Source organism: Stigmatopora nigra, chromosome 23 (genome assembly GCF_051989575.1).
Source record: "Stigmatopora nigra isolate UIUO_SnigA chromosome 23, RoL_Snig_1.1, whole genome shotgun sequence".
Classification (NCBI taxonomy): Eukaryota; Metazoa; Chordata; class Actinopteri; order Syngnathiformes; family Syngnathidae; genus Stigmatopora; species Stigmatopora nigra.
In genome coordinates, this window is record NC_135530.1 from 1,339,500 (window position 1) to 1,356,074 (window position 16,575).

Sequence of the window (16,575 nt, forward strand, 5' to 3'; positions counted from 1 at the left end):
CACCAGAAAATACAGTACCCTTGTTTCCGTGGATACCTTTTGATTGTGATATTGCGTTGCCCCTCCAGGACCAACCATTTGACTGAGTTATTTGTGGTGATTGTCCCATTTTTCCCAATTCTATTTTCGTCAGATGCTTCCCAAGGTCAATATTCCAATTCATCAATTATGAATGTCCTCCCACACGTTAATGCCTTAAAGCCAGTTGTCTGTCTACACGGCTAGGATCAAATCCACCTCTGACTCCTTTGACTCTCTTCTTATTTATTATTAAAGAGTGGCTCTTATCCAGTATTCTTTAAAGGAGCTGTGGTTAACATCAGCCGGCAGGATAAACTCCCAGTTAGGATGCACCGTTAACTCATTGGCTGCCGTCAACTGCAATCAAAGTCCTATCCATCGTCTAAGGTTGATTTCAATGTCAATTTCAACCCATTTACCACAAATGGTGACAGAGTTTACTGCTGAAACTAGCTCTCAAAATTATATTCATGAGAGAGAGTTTAATATCAAAGTACTGTTTATTATCGAAGTACTGTTTCATATCGAAGTACTGTTGAAACCAGCTCTCAAAATTATATTCATGTGAGTTTAATATCTAAATATCTACTGTTTTCCACAGTATTTCGATGTTAAACAGTACTTTGATATGAAACAGTACTTTGATATTAAACAGTACTCTGATATTAAACAGTACTTGGATATGAAACAGTACTTGGATATGAAACAGTACTTGGATATGAAACAGTACTTGGATATTAAACAAGTACTTGGATATGAAACAGTACTTAGATGGTAAGCAGTACTTAGATAGTAAACAGTACTTGGATAGTAAACAGTACTTTGATATGAAACAGTACTTAGATAGTAAGCAGTACTTAGATAGTAAGCAGTACTTAGATAGTAAACAGTACTTTGATATGAAACAGTACTTTGATATGAAACAGTACTTAGATAGTAAACAGTACTTGGATAGTAAACAGTACTTGGATAGTAAACAGTACTTAGATAGTAAACAGTACTTAGATAGCAAACAGTACTTGGATAGTAAACAGTACTTGCATAGTAAACAGTACTTGGATAGTAAACAGTACTTGGATAGTAAACAGTACTTGGATAGTAAACAGTACTTGGATAGTAAACAGTACTTAGATAGTACACAGTACTTAGATAGTAAACAGTACTTAGATATTAAAGGGAGGGCGAAAGCAGCTGAGAAAGGCACAAAATATGGTGTGCCATTGTTTAAAAATTCCCTTCTTTTAAGAGCTTCCTTTTGTCTTTGAGGCAAGCTGAAGGTTATTTTGCCCACTCACGGCTCCTGTTGAGCTCACCTTGTGCGATGGCTGCTGCTGCACCCTTTTGGGAATCCTGCCAAGAGCGCCCACGCAGCCCAAGACTGAGATGTCAGACAAATAGGAGAGCAGACAGACCAAGACGGGCTCTTTGAATAATGACCAGGGTTATTTTAAGGTCTCGGATTGCATTAGGGCTGGCAGTCCATCCGAAATAAAGGGAAAAAAAAAAGCCTTTGGCTGGGCCGCGCGGGATGGATGCCGACGCCGCCACCGCCGACGTAACACCTCTTCATCTCCCAGATGTGGCGGGTTACCGTGACAACCCGCCAATGGCAAACACTCCGAATCCAACCCCTCGCCGTTTAATCGCCGGTGTAGTTTCCTTCCCAATTCTCGCCGTGGCACTTTGGTGTTCATTAGGGCGTGGCCTAAGTTGAGTATAGTGGCGCGTAATTACAAAGGAGTCATGGATCCTTGGCCGCCTGGTCGGTTATTAAACTGACGCATTGTAAGTCGTCACACGCTGCCATTGGAAAGCTTTCATCGCCGGTTGTACTAAGTGTACGTTGCTTTTTAAAATGTGAGATGTGACAATAATGACAATAATAATAATAATAATAATAATAATCGGAAATAGGCTTTTTCATCATTATTGACTCGACAAAAGTCAATTGACAAACATGTTGCCGTTTGGTCGCCGGTCTTTTGGTCGCCGGTCTTTTGGTCGCCGGTCTTTTGGTCACCGGTTAAATGGGAACGGAGAGTTTACTGTTGAAACCAGCTCTCAAAATTATATTCATGAGAGAGAGTTTAATATCTAAGTACTGTTTACTATCCAAGTACTGTTTACTATCCAAGTACTGTTTACTATCCAAGTACTGTTTACTATCCAAGTACTGTCTCATATCCAAGTACTGTCTCATATCCAAGTACTGTCTCATATCCAAGTACTGTCTCATATCAAAGTCCTGTCTCATATCAAAGTACTGTCTCATATCGAAGTACTGTCTCATATCGAAGTAATGTCTCATATCGAAGTACTGTCTCATATCGAAGTACTGTCTCATATCGAAGTACTGTCTCATATCGAAGTACTGTCTCATATCAAAGTACTGTCTCATATTGAAGTACTGTCTCATATCGAAGTACTGTCTCATATCGAAGTACTGTCTCATATCAAAGTACTGTCTCATATCGAAGTACTGCTTCATATCGAAGTACTGCTTACTATCTGAGTACTGCTTACTACTATATATGAGAGAGAGAGTTTAATATCCAAGAGTTTAATATCTAAGTACTGTTTAATATCTTAGTACTGTTGAAAACAGTAGATATTTAGATATTAAACTCTATCTCATGAATCTAATTTTGAGAGCTGGTTTCAACAGTACTTGGATATTAAACTCTATCTGTCTTAGATATTAAACTCTCTCATGAATCTAATTTTGAGAGCTGGTTTCAACAGTAAACTCTCCGTCATCATTTGACTGGCGACCAAACATCCGAGCACCCTTTTTGGGGGTCCTTTTAAAGTACAAACGGGTGGCCTTTATACTTATTAGAGGTCTTTCCTGCGCACCTTGGCTTTATTCCATTTGAATGCTGCTGACATCCCTCCGTGTTTTGATTGGCCGACCGAGCGGTTTCACTTAAAACTGGAACATGGGCTTCATGAGTGAGGGAAACAAACAAAACGTTGAAGGTATTCAGCATGGCTCGCCGCCATGTTCGCCCATGTCTTGTTAAATTCTACCCGACGACTGATTGAATAATTCATCCATTTTTTTTCGTCATCATTTTTCTAATCGCCCAATCCACTCCCAAACGGCCATCAGCTCTGCGTAACATTTAAACGGCGTGTAGGCACGGGATTCCACAGCTTCCCGTGGGAAATTAATAGTACGCCGCTTTTATGGAGCAGGTACAGATTAAAAGATATGCACGTTATAAACCATTTAAGTCATTATGCCCCAATATGGAAGTGTGTGTGTAATTGGTGTATAGGGAAAGGATTTAATTATAGCATGCAACCAGTCCTGTTTTACACTGGCTGGCCAATGAGAGCACTGGGCGCAAAAGAAATACACTTTGTTGTCTTTTAGAGGCTAGCAACAGAGGCGGAACTCCTTCAAAAATTCCACGCATGGCAAGTCAACAGTGAGGTGAGTTTTGAGGACTTCTTCATCTTTAAATATGGTATGGTGGATGTGTTCAGGAATATTTATTGTTCTTTTATTAAATAAATCAAAGTCAAGGGGAATATTGGTCCTAAATGTTGTGAATCAAAGGTCAGGGTCTGTCAGTTTTGTTTTTTTAAAAGCTGGAAACAATGACTTCGAAATAATAGCATACTGATGAAAATGATGTAAATTATGGACCATTTAGCTTCTATCCTGAATATCTGGCAACCAATGACAAAGTGCATTTTGCCACTTAAAAGTTTATTTTCTGAGCTTCAACGAGATCACAAATGTTTAGTCAAACTGTAATTTTCCTCTTGTCTGGCTTCTTTTTTTCCTCAGCCCGAGAAAATCATCTACTACAACGCCAAAGACGACGTGAGTACACGTTCAAGTCCAAGTCCAAGTTCCTCAATTTTCTCCGTGTTGACCGCCATTAAAAAATGCCTTCTCTTCTTTTTTTGCTCAGCTCAATCAAACAGAGAAGAAAAACCGTTACGTTCCCGAGGACTTCCACGAGGACCCCGACTTCCAGCGTCTGGTCTCGTACAACACCACAGCCGTCCACATCCCCACGGACATCTACGAAGGCTGTAAGTGCGTCCTCCTCATCTCTTCTCGCCATACTGGGCGCGGTTAGGGCATGGTCAAACTACCTCCTCTCCTTCCCATCTCTCAGGCTCCAGCTGTAGTTTCCATGGCGACGACGTCACCAAGACGTCCGTTAACTAAATTTACGATGACTTTTTCCTAGTGAGTGTCCTTGTTTTTTTCACCCTGGCACTTTTGCCGCTTTTCTCCTCCTCAGCTAATCATCTTTTCCAATCACGGCTATTAATCGAGGAATTGGACCCCCCTCCTTCGCTATGGTAGTGGCGCTTGATTGGATTGTCTTTTTCCCCTCCTGATTCATCTTCTGTGGCGGCGTACGCGTGTCACGTTCTTTGTGCGGCGCCCGTCCTTTGCCCTCGCTGCTCATTAGGCAGATGGACGCGTACGGGGTGCTGTGGTAGGAGGGGCCCGGCAAGCCCCGCGGCAGCATATCTGATGCCCGTTTGCGCCGACACTACGTGGCACCTGTCAGGCCGAGGCTGGCGCGCGGGGGTGATGGGCGGCGATACTGCTACGCCGCTGCGGCGTGCTCTTCATTGGGTTCCCCGTAGCCAATCCCGAAGCGTGGTTATTGATGGTCCATGTCCGCTTTTATTTGGCACCAATGCTGTAATGCATGAAAATCATGACACATTGAAACATGACCAAAACTATCCTTTTTTAATCCATTTTTTAAATTTGTTGTTACATCTGTGGTTCTTGTTGTTGTGGATACTTTTTGGCGAATCTCTCGTTTTGAAACTTAGTCGCTGGATAGCATCTTTCCGTATTTATCAATCCTCAAAGTCCACTTTTTTTTGTTAATTAATACCCAAATTATCGTTAGAATTCTTTGAAGCAACCTTTTGCTGGTGGAGCACTTAGACTTCTTGGTGCCAGTGTTGGATGTAAGTTACACATTAACCGGCAGCATTAATGCATAAAATTGCTTGTTGTCAGTGAGTCGAACTGAAAATAAACAAAAATATTTGGCCGGCATTTTTTTAATCAAATTTCCAATCCTGTCTGTTTCAATTGTGACTGTAATTTCACCTTTTGGGACATTTGACAAATTTTTTCCCTTTAATTTTCAACAGTCACATTTATTTAAACCTTGTTAGATGGAACTGTAATTCTCAATCTAGAGAATTTTCTTTCTTTCTTTCCTCATGTTTGGGGTCATTTTTGGGGACTTTTAGCGTCCAATTAGTGCTGGGGTTTATGCGATAGTTGAAATTGTAAGCCTTTATCACATTGTGAAGCACACAAGGGCTCCATGGGGGGCATTTCAAGGGTGGTTTTCTCCCTTACAAATCATGGAAAATCAGCCTGGAGGATTCCCTACAGAGTCAAGTGGGAGTCTTGGATCCAAAAGATGAGATTCTACTGCAATTTATAGCCGCTGCTACTTGTTTGTGTGAATGTTCAACCACAACACGCGTTTCTTTTATTTCTCTCTTAACCCATTGTGTGCCATTGCCTGGCCACCCATTTTTGACTGGCAACCCATTCGTCACTTGTGTGTGTCATCCAGCCACCATCATTCTGAACGAGCTCAACTGGACGGAAGCCTTGGAGGATGTTTTCCGGAGAAACAAAGAAGAAGACCCCACTCTTCTCTGGCAGGTGTTTGGTTCCGCCACCGGATTGGCTCGCTACTTTCCAGGTGAGCACAAATCCCACCCCGACAGTGACCCCAACCCTTTGACAGACACTCTGAATCACAACGTTATTTCCGCCAAAACGCCTCCGTCATATGACTTTTGGCGACAATGACTCACTTTCTGACAAAATGCCAAACGCCATAAGCTGACCCTGCTTTAAAATGCTGACCTCCAAAAGTCCAAAAGAATAAAAAAAAGGCGTCAACTGACCGGAAGACACGCCGGAAAGCCAATGACTGTTTTTCTTTCTGTCAAACACGCAGCTTCTCCCTGGTTTGACTCCAGCAAATCGGCCAATAAAATCGACCTCTACGACGTACGCAGGCGACCGTGGTGAGTGGTGACCCCCGAGGTGCGGCCGGGTTAGCAGAAATAAAAGAAAATATATAGTAAATGTCGTGCTATTTTCCCCGCCAGGTACATCCAGGGAGCGGCGTCGCCCAAGGACATGCTGATCCTGGTGGACGCGTGAGTAAAAAGCTTACAATTCCATTGAAAGGAGCGCTTTAGGCTATAACCCCGTGACCTCTGACCCCCGGTGGGCCGCCAGCGAGGACACTGCGGCCATTTTACCTTCCATAGATGTAAAATGTCGGGTTATTTTTGCATCACAGAGCGTTTGAAGAGCAAATCTTTACCAAAGGCACAATATACAGAGTACACACACACACGTAGATATATGTACTATTTATTTATTTTAATCGTTTCCTATCAAACTACTATTTATATTCTCCTATTTGTGATATCTGTAACAATGTATATGTTGACTCATTCCCACTAGATGGCAACCCATACCAGAAAAAGAGTCCCCTTCATTACTATGTAAACATAATGTTGTTAAAAGAATTTTTAAAAGTACTTGAAACTTCGATCCCACAACGTAATGCCATTATTTTTTCCAACCAAAAAATTCTCTCTTCTAAATCACAATTGCAGTCAGTATTCTCTGAAGATGAAGATGCGACATAAAGTAAATTCTGTGAAATGAACTTTGTGCAGGAGCGGCAGCGTGTCTGGTCTCACCCTCAAGCTCATCCGATTGTCCGTCAGCAAGATGTTGGAGACCTTGGCGGACGATGACTACGTCAACGTTGTCTACGTGAGTCCCATATCCAACATCAATATTCTATAAATATATATTTTTTTCTAGAATTGATCTCAGTACAGTTGTGATGAGTTTGTTATGTAATAGTGAGCAACATAGGCACTGGCGTGACCACTGTGACACATCGATGAGCCAGCGTAGTGTTTCCGCCATGAAAGAAACATGCCAAACAGGCATGGACGCATTCACTCATGCTGAGAATATTGTTTATTAAGATTGGCGCGTTCACCCTTGGGGTGATATTACATTATGGTTTGTCCTTGGATGTGGGGCCGGGTTCTAGCGGGCCACATAGGTCTGCATCTAGTCTGAAATGGGGCAGATAAGAAAAAAAACCTTCTTATGGAAACAAACTGATGCTGAACACAATTTAGAAGCACCAGGAACGCCTCTGCAAGTCCTTTCGGCGTCACGGCACCCTCCGTAAACGCCAATGATACATATATTTTTTTCCATTGGTGCTTAGGAGCAGCCATTGATCACAATTTCCTCCACTCTGTCTTGATGGAGCTGTGCATGTTTGTGCTGAGCCTCTAAATCAGTAGCAAGCCTTTCAAACTAATGCAATTAGTCAGCATGCAATTACAATATTGATGCTTTTTTTTCCAAAATGGGACACGCCTTTACTGTGCCAATTCATTCCCAAGAGAAACATTTAATCATACTATGCATTGCTGTGCATTAATGTACTCAAAGAGCAGAAATATCCAAATGGAATGTTACTAGATCATGTAATATTTGACTTATCTCTTATATTTCATAATCATAATGCTTTTTTTCTGTATTTTCCATCCTCTTTTCCTACCTGGTGCTCCTTTTTTAGCCTCCTTGGGTCCGTCACACATTCACGGCCGTAATTCTATGGCATAAGTTGAGATGTTCCCTAGTTAATGTTCCGTCAATGTATTCCAAACTGGTCCTCCTTGTCTTGCATGCTGAATCCTCGCCACGTATTTTAACTCCAAATACGTGGCCGTCATCCCCTTTTGGCGTCTTCCTCTCTTTCTTCCCTCTTCGGCGACAGTTTAACGACAAGGCCACGCACGCCGCCTGTTTCAAGAACCTGGTGCAGGCCAACGTCCGCAACAAGCGCATTCTCAAGGATGCCGTGCAGGGCATCACGGCCAAGGGGACCACCAACTACAAGGGCGGATTCGAGCTGGCCTTTGCGCAGCTTGCACAGGTATATACATATATATTAGATTTTTTTTACGGTATACTGTATGGCTGTCTCTCTGTTGTTGCCGACACTTACCGTATTTTCACGACTATAAGGCGCACCCTCAATGAATGACCTTTTTTTCCATATATAAGGCGCACTGTATTATAAGGCCCACTGTCTATTTTGGAGAAATGTAAGACTTTTAAGTGCGCCTTATAGTGGTGAAAATACGGTAATTGCTATTGACTTCCAGGTATGATACACAGTCACCTCTGGAGCCAGCCATTGTTGATGTTTTGGATTTGTTTGTATAAAATCTTGCAGTGGGGGAGGAGCTATATGATGGAAGATTTTGTAAACTAAGATGGCTGAGCTGCATATTTAACAGTATTGAGTATTCAGTTCAGGCGTTTGTGTTTTTTTAATATCCGACAGTGGTGCTTTTTCGTTTTTGATTTTCTGTTTTTTCCATATATAAGGCGCACTGGATTATAAGACGCACTGTCTATTTTGGAGAAAATTTAAGACTTAAGTGCGCCTTATAGTCGTGAAAATACGGTACTTGTATTTTTCCAGATGAACGTATCCAGGGCCGACTGCAATAAGATCATCATGCTCTTCACCGATGGAGGCGAGGAACGTGCCGAGGACATTTTCAAGCAATACAACCCAAAACAAGCAGTAAGCAGAAATAATATAAAATCTGTCTTAATCGTCTTCGATTTTTAGACATACGAGTATTCCAGGAAATCCCAATTTGTATATTTTTGCCCTCCCAGGTGCGTATATTCACATTCTCAGTGGGTCAACACAACTACGACAAGGGACCCATACAATGGATGGCGTGTACTAACAAAGGTATCGTCACGCCATCTTGATTGGGATGCGACTTTGTCCTTAATGAAGTTTATTAATATGATATGGCAGGTTACTACTATGAGATCCCATCCATTGGTGCCATTAGGTTAAACACTCAGGTGAATTGACACACTTGCCCAACAGTGACGTCTTGCGGTTGGTGGCTTACAGGACATGTCACGGTTCTTTGCAGGAATACCTGGATGTGTTGGGCAGGTCCATGGTTAAAGCAGACCGCCGGGCCAAACAAGTCCAATGGACCAACGTCTACCAGGATGCACTGGTGAGTCTTCTTGTCTATATTTAATTAATTTGCATCTCTGATGATATTCTTGCAAGTGAGAATCCATTTTGACATTGTCCTTGTCACAAATGGAAAACTGGAAAGCGGCAATTTCTCTTGTCCATATGAGGCCACAAATCAAAACAATTACAAGGTTATTGATTAATCCAATTACATAAGCGAAAACAACAGCTGTAACAATCATGGCATATCAGGTATTCAATAATAACAATTGAGGTCAGAACTCCAAAACAACTCCATTGAAAATTAAACAAACAAACCTCCATTCGGCAAAACAATTTCATAATCAAGCCAAAAGAGCATCACAATTTACGACAATATCCCAGTAATCACAAAGGTTGTTGGATAGCCATCACGCTGCATCAGCAATTTCTTAAGCGTCCTTCCAGGTCTGCATTCTGGGGTAAAGGTCAGACCTATCTTCCAGTAAAAAGTTACGATCCCGAGCTCGCCAAAGACAAATTGAAGAAGTTCTCTTACAAAAATGATTAAATTCACACATATCATAGTATTACAGAATTAATCCAACATCCATTTTCTTCACATTTGACGTTAACGTTGATTTCAGCAACATTTCACACATGAAACACTGTGGAAAATATTAAATTTACAACCATCTTTTATTGAATCCCCCTCTCCCTTTTACCATATGACCCCCAAAGCATGAGAACATCCACAAACAACACAGCATGCTTTCACCAAAACGTCAGAAAAACAGACATGGATATAACACAGGGCGGCAACATTTTAGAGAAAAATCTCCCAACGTCCATTTTGAAAAGCCAAATATTTCTGCCTTATCTAACTCAACTCGCGTTTAACCTCGATGGGTTTGACGGCTGAACTTTTTAATTGTCCGGATAAAAAAAAAAAAAGTTTCCCACGCCGCTTGGAGCCGTCGGTGTGGAGCGCCTTTAAATCGACAGTGTCGAAAGAAGGCCTCATAAGTTTGACCTGATAAGAAGACGCTGACACAAAATGGGGGTCTGGGCTTCGTTACTACGACCACTCTAGCACTCAACATGTTGCCAAGGGTGTTTTTTGTGTTTTGTATGTTTTTGTGTGTGGTGTAACGTATAACTTTTAACAGGAGTTGGGACTTGTCATCACTGGTACACTCCCCGTTTTTAACAAAACCAACACGGGATCCAAGGTAAGATGCTTTCTTACTTGAGCAATTCACTTCATTTTTTTTACTGTGCGTACATCAAGGAATCAAAACACTTCATGAAGGCTAGCAGTCGATATTTGCTTTTATTTTATTTTGCCTGTAATTCCGCAGTCCGTCACTAGATAGAAGCATGCAACTTCACTTACCGCAACTAAGGGAGTGAAAATAGGAAGTATGCTTAAACTCTGATTCATACGTAGGGCAGATTTATTCATTCATTTTCTGAACTGAAAAGTTACAGAGGGTGCTGGATCCTATGTCACCTGACATCAGGCATGGGGACAACCTGAATTACTTGGCAGCTAATCAAGTGCTAAATTGGCCCAGAATATTTGTTTTTGAGATTTTACAAAAAATATTTTTTAAAGGCCTCTAGACAAGCAGCTATACTTGAGTCCTATTTTTCCTATTTATGTTTCATATGTACTTTTAACGGATGCACTTTTTTATATGTATCCTATCTTGTGCTGACCCGGCCCATCTGTCACATTTTTTAAAGTCAATGTGGCCCCCACCCGGGCCCAAAAGTTTGCCCACCCCTGAGCTAGATCTTTATTTTGCTATGCCGTATGTAAAATGTAAGATCCTGTATTAATTTTCCATTCCGGCCATTCGGGGGGTCTCTTTTCTTTATTTTTTTTCCCCTAAACCCTTCCTCGACGTTTCCGGCCAGGGAGACAAACGATGTCGCGGCTATAAAGTGGGTCAAGATGAGTTTACTTGGCTGGAAATACCTGGGCGCTGACTCATGGCGGCATGTTAGATTTTGGCCAATGCAACTTTCCAGATTTGGACTGCGGCTTGTTTCCTCGAAAGGAGGACTCCAAGGAGACGGATAATTACACTTGACTTGATTGTTTGTTCTTTTTCCGGGGCAGAAATCACAAAACCAGCTCATATTGGGGGTCATGGCCATCGACGTCTCACTAGAGGACATCAAGAGACTCACGCCACGCTTTACCGTAAGACAACAAAATTGATCTCTGTTTTGTAATAATGTTTTCATTGTTATGAGTGCCTTAAAGGAATTAAATCATAGTCATTTTTAAATGATACATTTAGTGGAAAGGGAAATTTGCAGGAGTCAAATGAACCAAAAAGTTGTATTTATCCATAACATTTTTTGTCCTATATTTGACTTTCTTTTCTTCAGTTTGGACCAAATGGCTACTACTTTGCCATCGACCCCAACGGCTACGTTCTCCTCCACCCTAACCTCCAGCCTCCGGTACACTTCCTCTTCTCTTTTAAACTTGGGGGCCAGCCATTATGCTCCCACATATTTCATGTCTTGAGAAGAAAATGATCTAAATAACAAGACGGCGCCTTTTAAACAAAAAGAAGTATGTTGTACATTTGTCTTTTCATGACAGACGGCCGAGTTTCACGAGCCGGTGACGTTGGACTTCTTGGACGCCGAGCTGGAGAGCGACGTTAAAGTGGAGGTATCACTTAGCGGCCTCGTCCCGACTTTCACTCTCCCGACTTTGTAAATTGACAATCTGCGTGTTATATTTCCCATTTGCAGATAAGGCAGAAAATGATTGATGGTTTCAGCGGGACGTACCCCATATCTGCTCTGGTTAAATCACAAGATGAGGTAGTTTTTCTTTTTCAAATCATGTCAAATACAGACGCTTTTTTCAGTACAAACCAATGCTGGCTACTTATACAAGCCTTAAAGATAAAAAATGCACTTATAAAAACCTTAAAAATACTTCTATAGGCCTTAAACATCATTTATAATACAACATATAGCACTGAATCAACTTCAATTTGAACACTTTCAACTTATGAACACTTTCAATTTATGAACACTCAACTTATGAACATTTTCAACTTATGAACACTTTCAACTTATGAACACTTTCAACTTATGAACACTGGCAACTTATGAACACTCAACTTATGAACACTTTACACTTATGAACACTTTCCACTTATGAACACTTTCAACTTATGAACACTTGCAACATATGAACACTCAACTTATGAACACTCAACTTATGAACACTCAACTTATGAACACTCAACTTATGAACTCTCAACTTATGAACACTCAACTTATGAACACTCAACTTATGAACACTCAACTTATGAACACTCAACTTATGAACACTCAACTTATGAACACTTTCAACTTATGAACACTTTCAACTTATGAACACTGGCAACTTATGAACACTCAACTTATGAACACTTTCAACTTATGAACACTGGCAACTTATGAACACTCAACTTATGAACACTTTCAACTTATGAACACTTTCAACTTATGAACACTTTCAACTTATGAACACTTTCAACTTATGAACACTTTCAACTTATGAACACTTTCAACTTATGAACACTTTCAACTTATGAACACTTTCAACTTATGAACACTTGCAACTTATGAACACTTGCAACTTATGAACACTCAACTTATGAACACTCAACTTATGAACACTCAACTTATGAACACTCTCAACTTATGAACACTCTCAACTTATGAACACTTTCAACTTATGAACACTTTCAACTTATGAACACTGGCAACTTATGAACACTCAACTTATGAACACTTTCAACTTATGAACACTTTCAACTTATGAACACTTTCAACTTATGAACACTGGCAACTTATGAACACTCAACTTATGAACTCTCAACTTATGAACACTCAACTTATGAACACTCAACTTATGAACACTCAACTTATGAACACTCAACTTATGAACACTCAACTTATGAACACTTTCAACTTATGAACACTTTCAACTTATGAACACTGGCAACTTATGAACACTCAACTTATGAACACTTTCAACTTATGAACACTTTCAACTTATGAACACTTTCAACTTATGAACACTTTCAACTTATGAACACTTGCAACTTATGAACACTTGCAACTTATGAACACTCAACTTATGAACACTCAACTTATGAACACTCAACTTATGAACACTCTCAACTTATGAACACTCTCAACTTATGAACACTTTCAACTTATGAACACTTTCAACTTATGAACACTGGCAACTTATGAACACTCAACTTATGAACACTTTCAACTTATGAACACTTTCAACTTATGAACACTTTCAACTTATGAACACTGGCAACTTATGAACACTCAACTTATGAACTCTCAACTTATGAACACTCAACTTATGAACACTCAACTTATGAACACTCAACTTATGAACACTCAACTTATGAACACTCAACTTATGAACACTTTCAACTTATGAACACTTTCAACTTATGAACACTGGCAACTTATGAACACTCAACTTATGAACACTTTCAACTTATGAACACTGGCAACTTATGAACACTCAACTTATGAACACTTTCAACTTATGAACACTTTCAACTTATGAACACTTTCAACTTATGAACACTTTCAACTTATGAACACTTTCAACTTATGAACACTTTCAACTTATGAACACTTTCAACTTATGAACACTTTCAACTTATGAACACTTGCAACTTATGAACACTTGCAACTTATGAACACTCAACTTATGAACACTCAACTTATGAACACTCAACTTATGAACACTCTCAACTTATGAACACTCTCAACTTATGAACACTTTCAACTTATGAACACTTTCAACTTATGAACACTGGCAACTTATGAACACTCAACTTATGAACACTTTCAACTTATGAACACTTTCAACTTATGAACACTTTCAACTTATGAACACTCAACATATGAACACTCAACTTATAAACACTTTCAACTTATGAACACTTTCAACTTATGAACACTTTCAACTTATGAACACTTTCAACTTATGAACAAGCGCTCAGAACCTAACTCGTTCGTAAGTAGGGGAGCGTCTGTCCTGAAAAATGTGAAAGCTCACCAACGCTGACGTTGCCCTTTTCAGCGCTACATTGATCGGGGTCGGAGGACGTACGCTTTTGCGCCAGTGAAAGGAACAGATTACAGGTAATTCCCCCCCACCATTTGTCACTTCCTGGAAAAGTGCCGAAAAGTCCGTCCGGAGAGGACATTCCTAACAGCGTGTTCTGTTGCATGTGTCAGTCTGGCGCTGGTTCTGCCAGACTACAGCTCCCATTACATCCGTGCCACCATCGGCGACACCATCACTCAAGCCAAATGTAAGTCAGCTTATATCTTTGTTTTTCCACTCGCGCGCACACACTCGTGTGGGTTAACGACGGAAAAATGGCTGACGAACGTCGCCGCTCGCCATGTAAGGCGCTGGGGCTCCTCGTCTTGGGCCTCGCTATCCATCAATCGCCGCCGCCGCGTACGATGCGGCGCTTGCAGAGTTGCAGACAAGCGTGTTTCCTTTCACACACCAAAAAAAAATGAATCATACACTTCTCGTCTCATGTTATAAGTCACGTTTTAAGAGCCAGAATACGTCGTAGCGTTCCAAAACTTATGGCATGGGACTTTTCTGGTATTCCCGTCAAGTTGTTGCCAAAAACAACTGCTCCGTCTCCTCCTTTTTCATCACCGATTTGCTTCGTTAAATCCACTTTGGTTTGGATTTGAGTGAGAGGAGAAAGATGAAGCGAGGTTTAAATCTAGTTTGGCGTGTGGAGTTAAGAAAATTGATTTTTTGGGGGGGGAAATTATGAGGAAGAAAAAAAAAACGTAAAATACCTAAATGTCAAATTAAGCCAAATCCCTTTGTTACTAAATTATGATTGTTGACAAACATTTTAACTTAGATTCATCGATAGTGAGGTAAAAGTGGGACTATTTATTTCCTGTAAAAGGAAAAATTGCAGTTTTTTCTATTAAATCATAAAATAATTAAAAACTTTCCCCCTCAAAAAATTGTATAAGGAAAAAGGAACACAAAATTGCAATATAATGTAATGCTTCCTTTTAAAAATAGACTTTTAAATGCATAATGGGGCAAAAAAAAAATGTCAGTCTGGATTGTTTGCATTTAAAAGATTTTATTTAATTGGTCTGCATTTTTAAGAGTGCCCTTCAATTTTTGGATCAAAATTTTGCTTTGTTAATTATCACTCTGGAGTAGATTAGTGTAAAAGTGGTCTCTTACTGTGCAGCCATTTCTTCCATCTGGTTGTTATTTAGCGTTATTTTTTTTCCACTTGTACCTCCAATATTCTTATTCACTGTGAATAAAATATTGTGTAACCCTTGTTGTTGTTGTGCCCTTCCCATTCTGCGGTCCTCCTCCTCCTCCTCCTCCTTCTTCCTGACCCTCTTCTCATCATCTCCTGACCTGGACTACCTGCAGCATTTCTGGGCAAGTATCCTCCTAAACTCCGCCTTCTTTTCCGAACTTGACCATTTTCTCGTTGATGGATAATAAATTAACTTTTTTTTTTCAATTTAAAAACATAATATTTAGGCTTTATTTTCACTTTTTCTTTCATCTAAAAACATTTTCGGATGTATTAGTTAATGTAACAAAAGACATTTAAAAAAAAATGTTTAAAAATGAACAAAACATAAAAATGAACAAGTGTTTTACCACTTTTAAAATGTATTTTTTAAATAAATACAACAAAACTAATATTTCCTTTTAATCCTATTCAGCCAAATGCATTACTATTGATACAAAAACAATAACAATACAAGAAAATATTTCCTATTAATGCTATTTGGCCAAATGCATTAGGATAGTTACATGAATTTTGAGCAATTTGATGTCTTTTTCATATTGGACCTTCTCCAAAACCCCCACAATGCACTTCCAAAGGCAATTTAGAACTAACGCCAAGAACTAACGCTTTATTGTTCCCATTTGGATGAAAGAATGGCAACATTTTAGAGGGCAAATATTTATCCCCGCCCACAAATGGTCTCTATCCACGTCTGCGGCGGGCGCAAAGATTCCCGCCTGCGTACAAATATATTCCGTCGTCACTCTTCATCAAAAAACGCAGCGGCGACGGATGAGCGCTTGGTGGAAGGGAAAAAAAAAATCACATGGCTACAATTATTGGCCGATGACCACAGAGGCGAAAAGATTAGCCGCTGTCGTCATGAGAACTTGACGTGCGGTCTACGCCGCATTTCACATTCTGTTGCAAATATGGCCGCTGGCTGATAAGTGCTTAAAGAATTCCAGATTGTCCAAATCATTGTCAACCCGCCTTTACAATATTTCTATTCATGACTAGCTCTGTGAATAAAATATTGTGCAACCTGTAACCCCACCGTGGTTTCACCATTTCCTTTTGTGTTCCCTCTGGATTGTCCTCCTTGTCCTGCTTGTCCTCCTTGT

At 40.2% G+C, this 16,575-nt stretch overlaps 1 protein-coding gene across 1 annotated transcript in view; it reads left to right on the top strand.

The window, feature by feature from the left end:
• Positions 1-16,575, top strand: part of LOC144181337 (voltage-dependent calcium channel subunit alpha-2/delta-1-like) — a 36,863-nt gene that overhangs the window by 7,004 nt on the left and 13,284 nt on the right. The window contains exons 4-22 of the mRNA XM_077709738.1: positions 3,401-3,460; positions 3,821-3,856; positions 3,948-4,071; positions 5,604-5,735; positions 5,997-6,066; positions 6,151-6,201; positions 6,733-6,832; positions 7,863-8,021; positions 8,577-8,681; positions 8,780-8,858; positions 8,928-8,977; positions 9,052-9,141; positions 10,253-10,315; positions 11,212-11,295; positions 11,487-11,561; positions 11,707-11,778; positions 11,862-11,933; positions 14,224-14,285; positions 14,382-14,458. Of these exons, the coding sequence (XP_077565864.1) occupies positions 3,401-3,460; positions 3,821-3,856; positions 3,948-4,071; positions 5,604-5,735; positions 5,997-6,066; positions 6,151-6,201; positions 6,733-6,832; positions 7,863-8,021; positions 8,577-8,681; positions 8,780-8,858; positions 8,928-8,977; positions 9,052-9,141; positions 10,253-10,315; positions 11,212-11,295; positions 11,487-11,561; positions 11,707-11,778; positions 11,862-11,933; positions 14,224-14,285; positions 14,382-14,458 (1,561 nt within the window). The remainder of the gene's footprint in view (positions 1-3,400; positions 3,461-3,820; positions 3,857-3,947; positions 4,072-5,603; positions 5,736-5,996; positions 6,067-6,150; positions 6,202-6,732; positions 6,833-7,862; positions 8,022-8,576; positions 8,682-8,779; positions 8,859-8,927; positions 8,978-9,051; positions 9,142-10,252; positions 10,316-11,211; positions 11,296-11,486; positions 11,562-11,706; positions 11,779-11,861; positions 11,934-14,223; positions 14,286-14,381; positions 14,459-16,575) is intronic.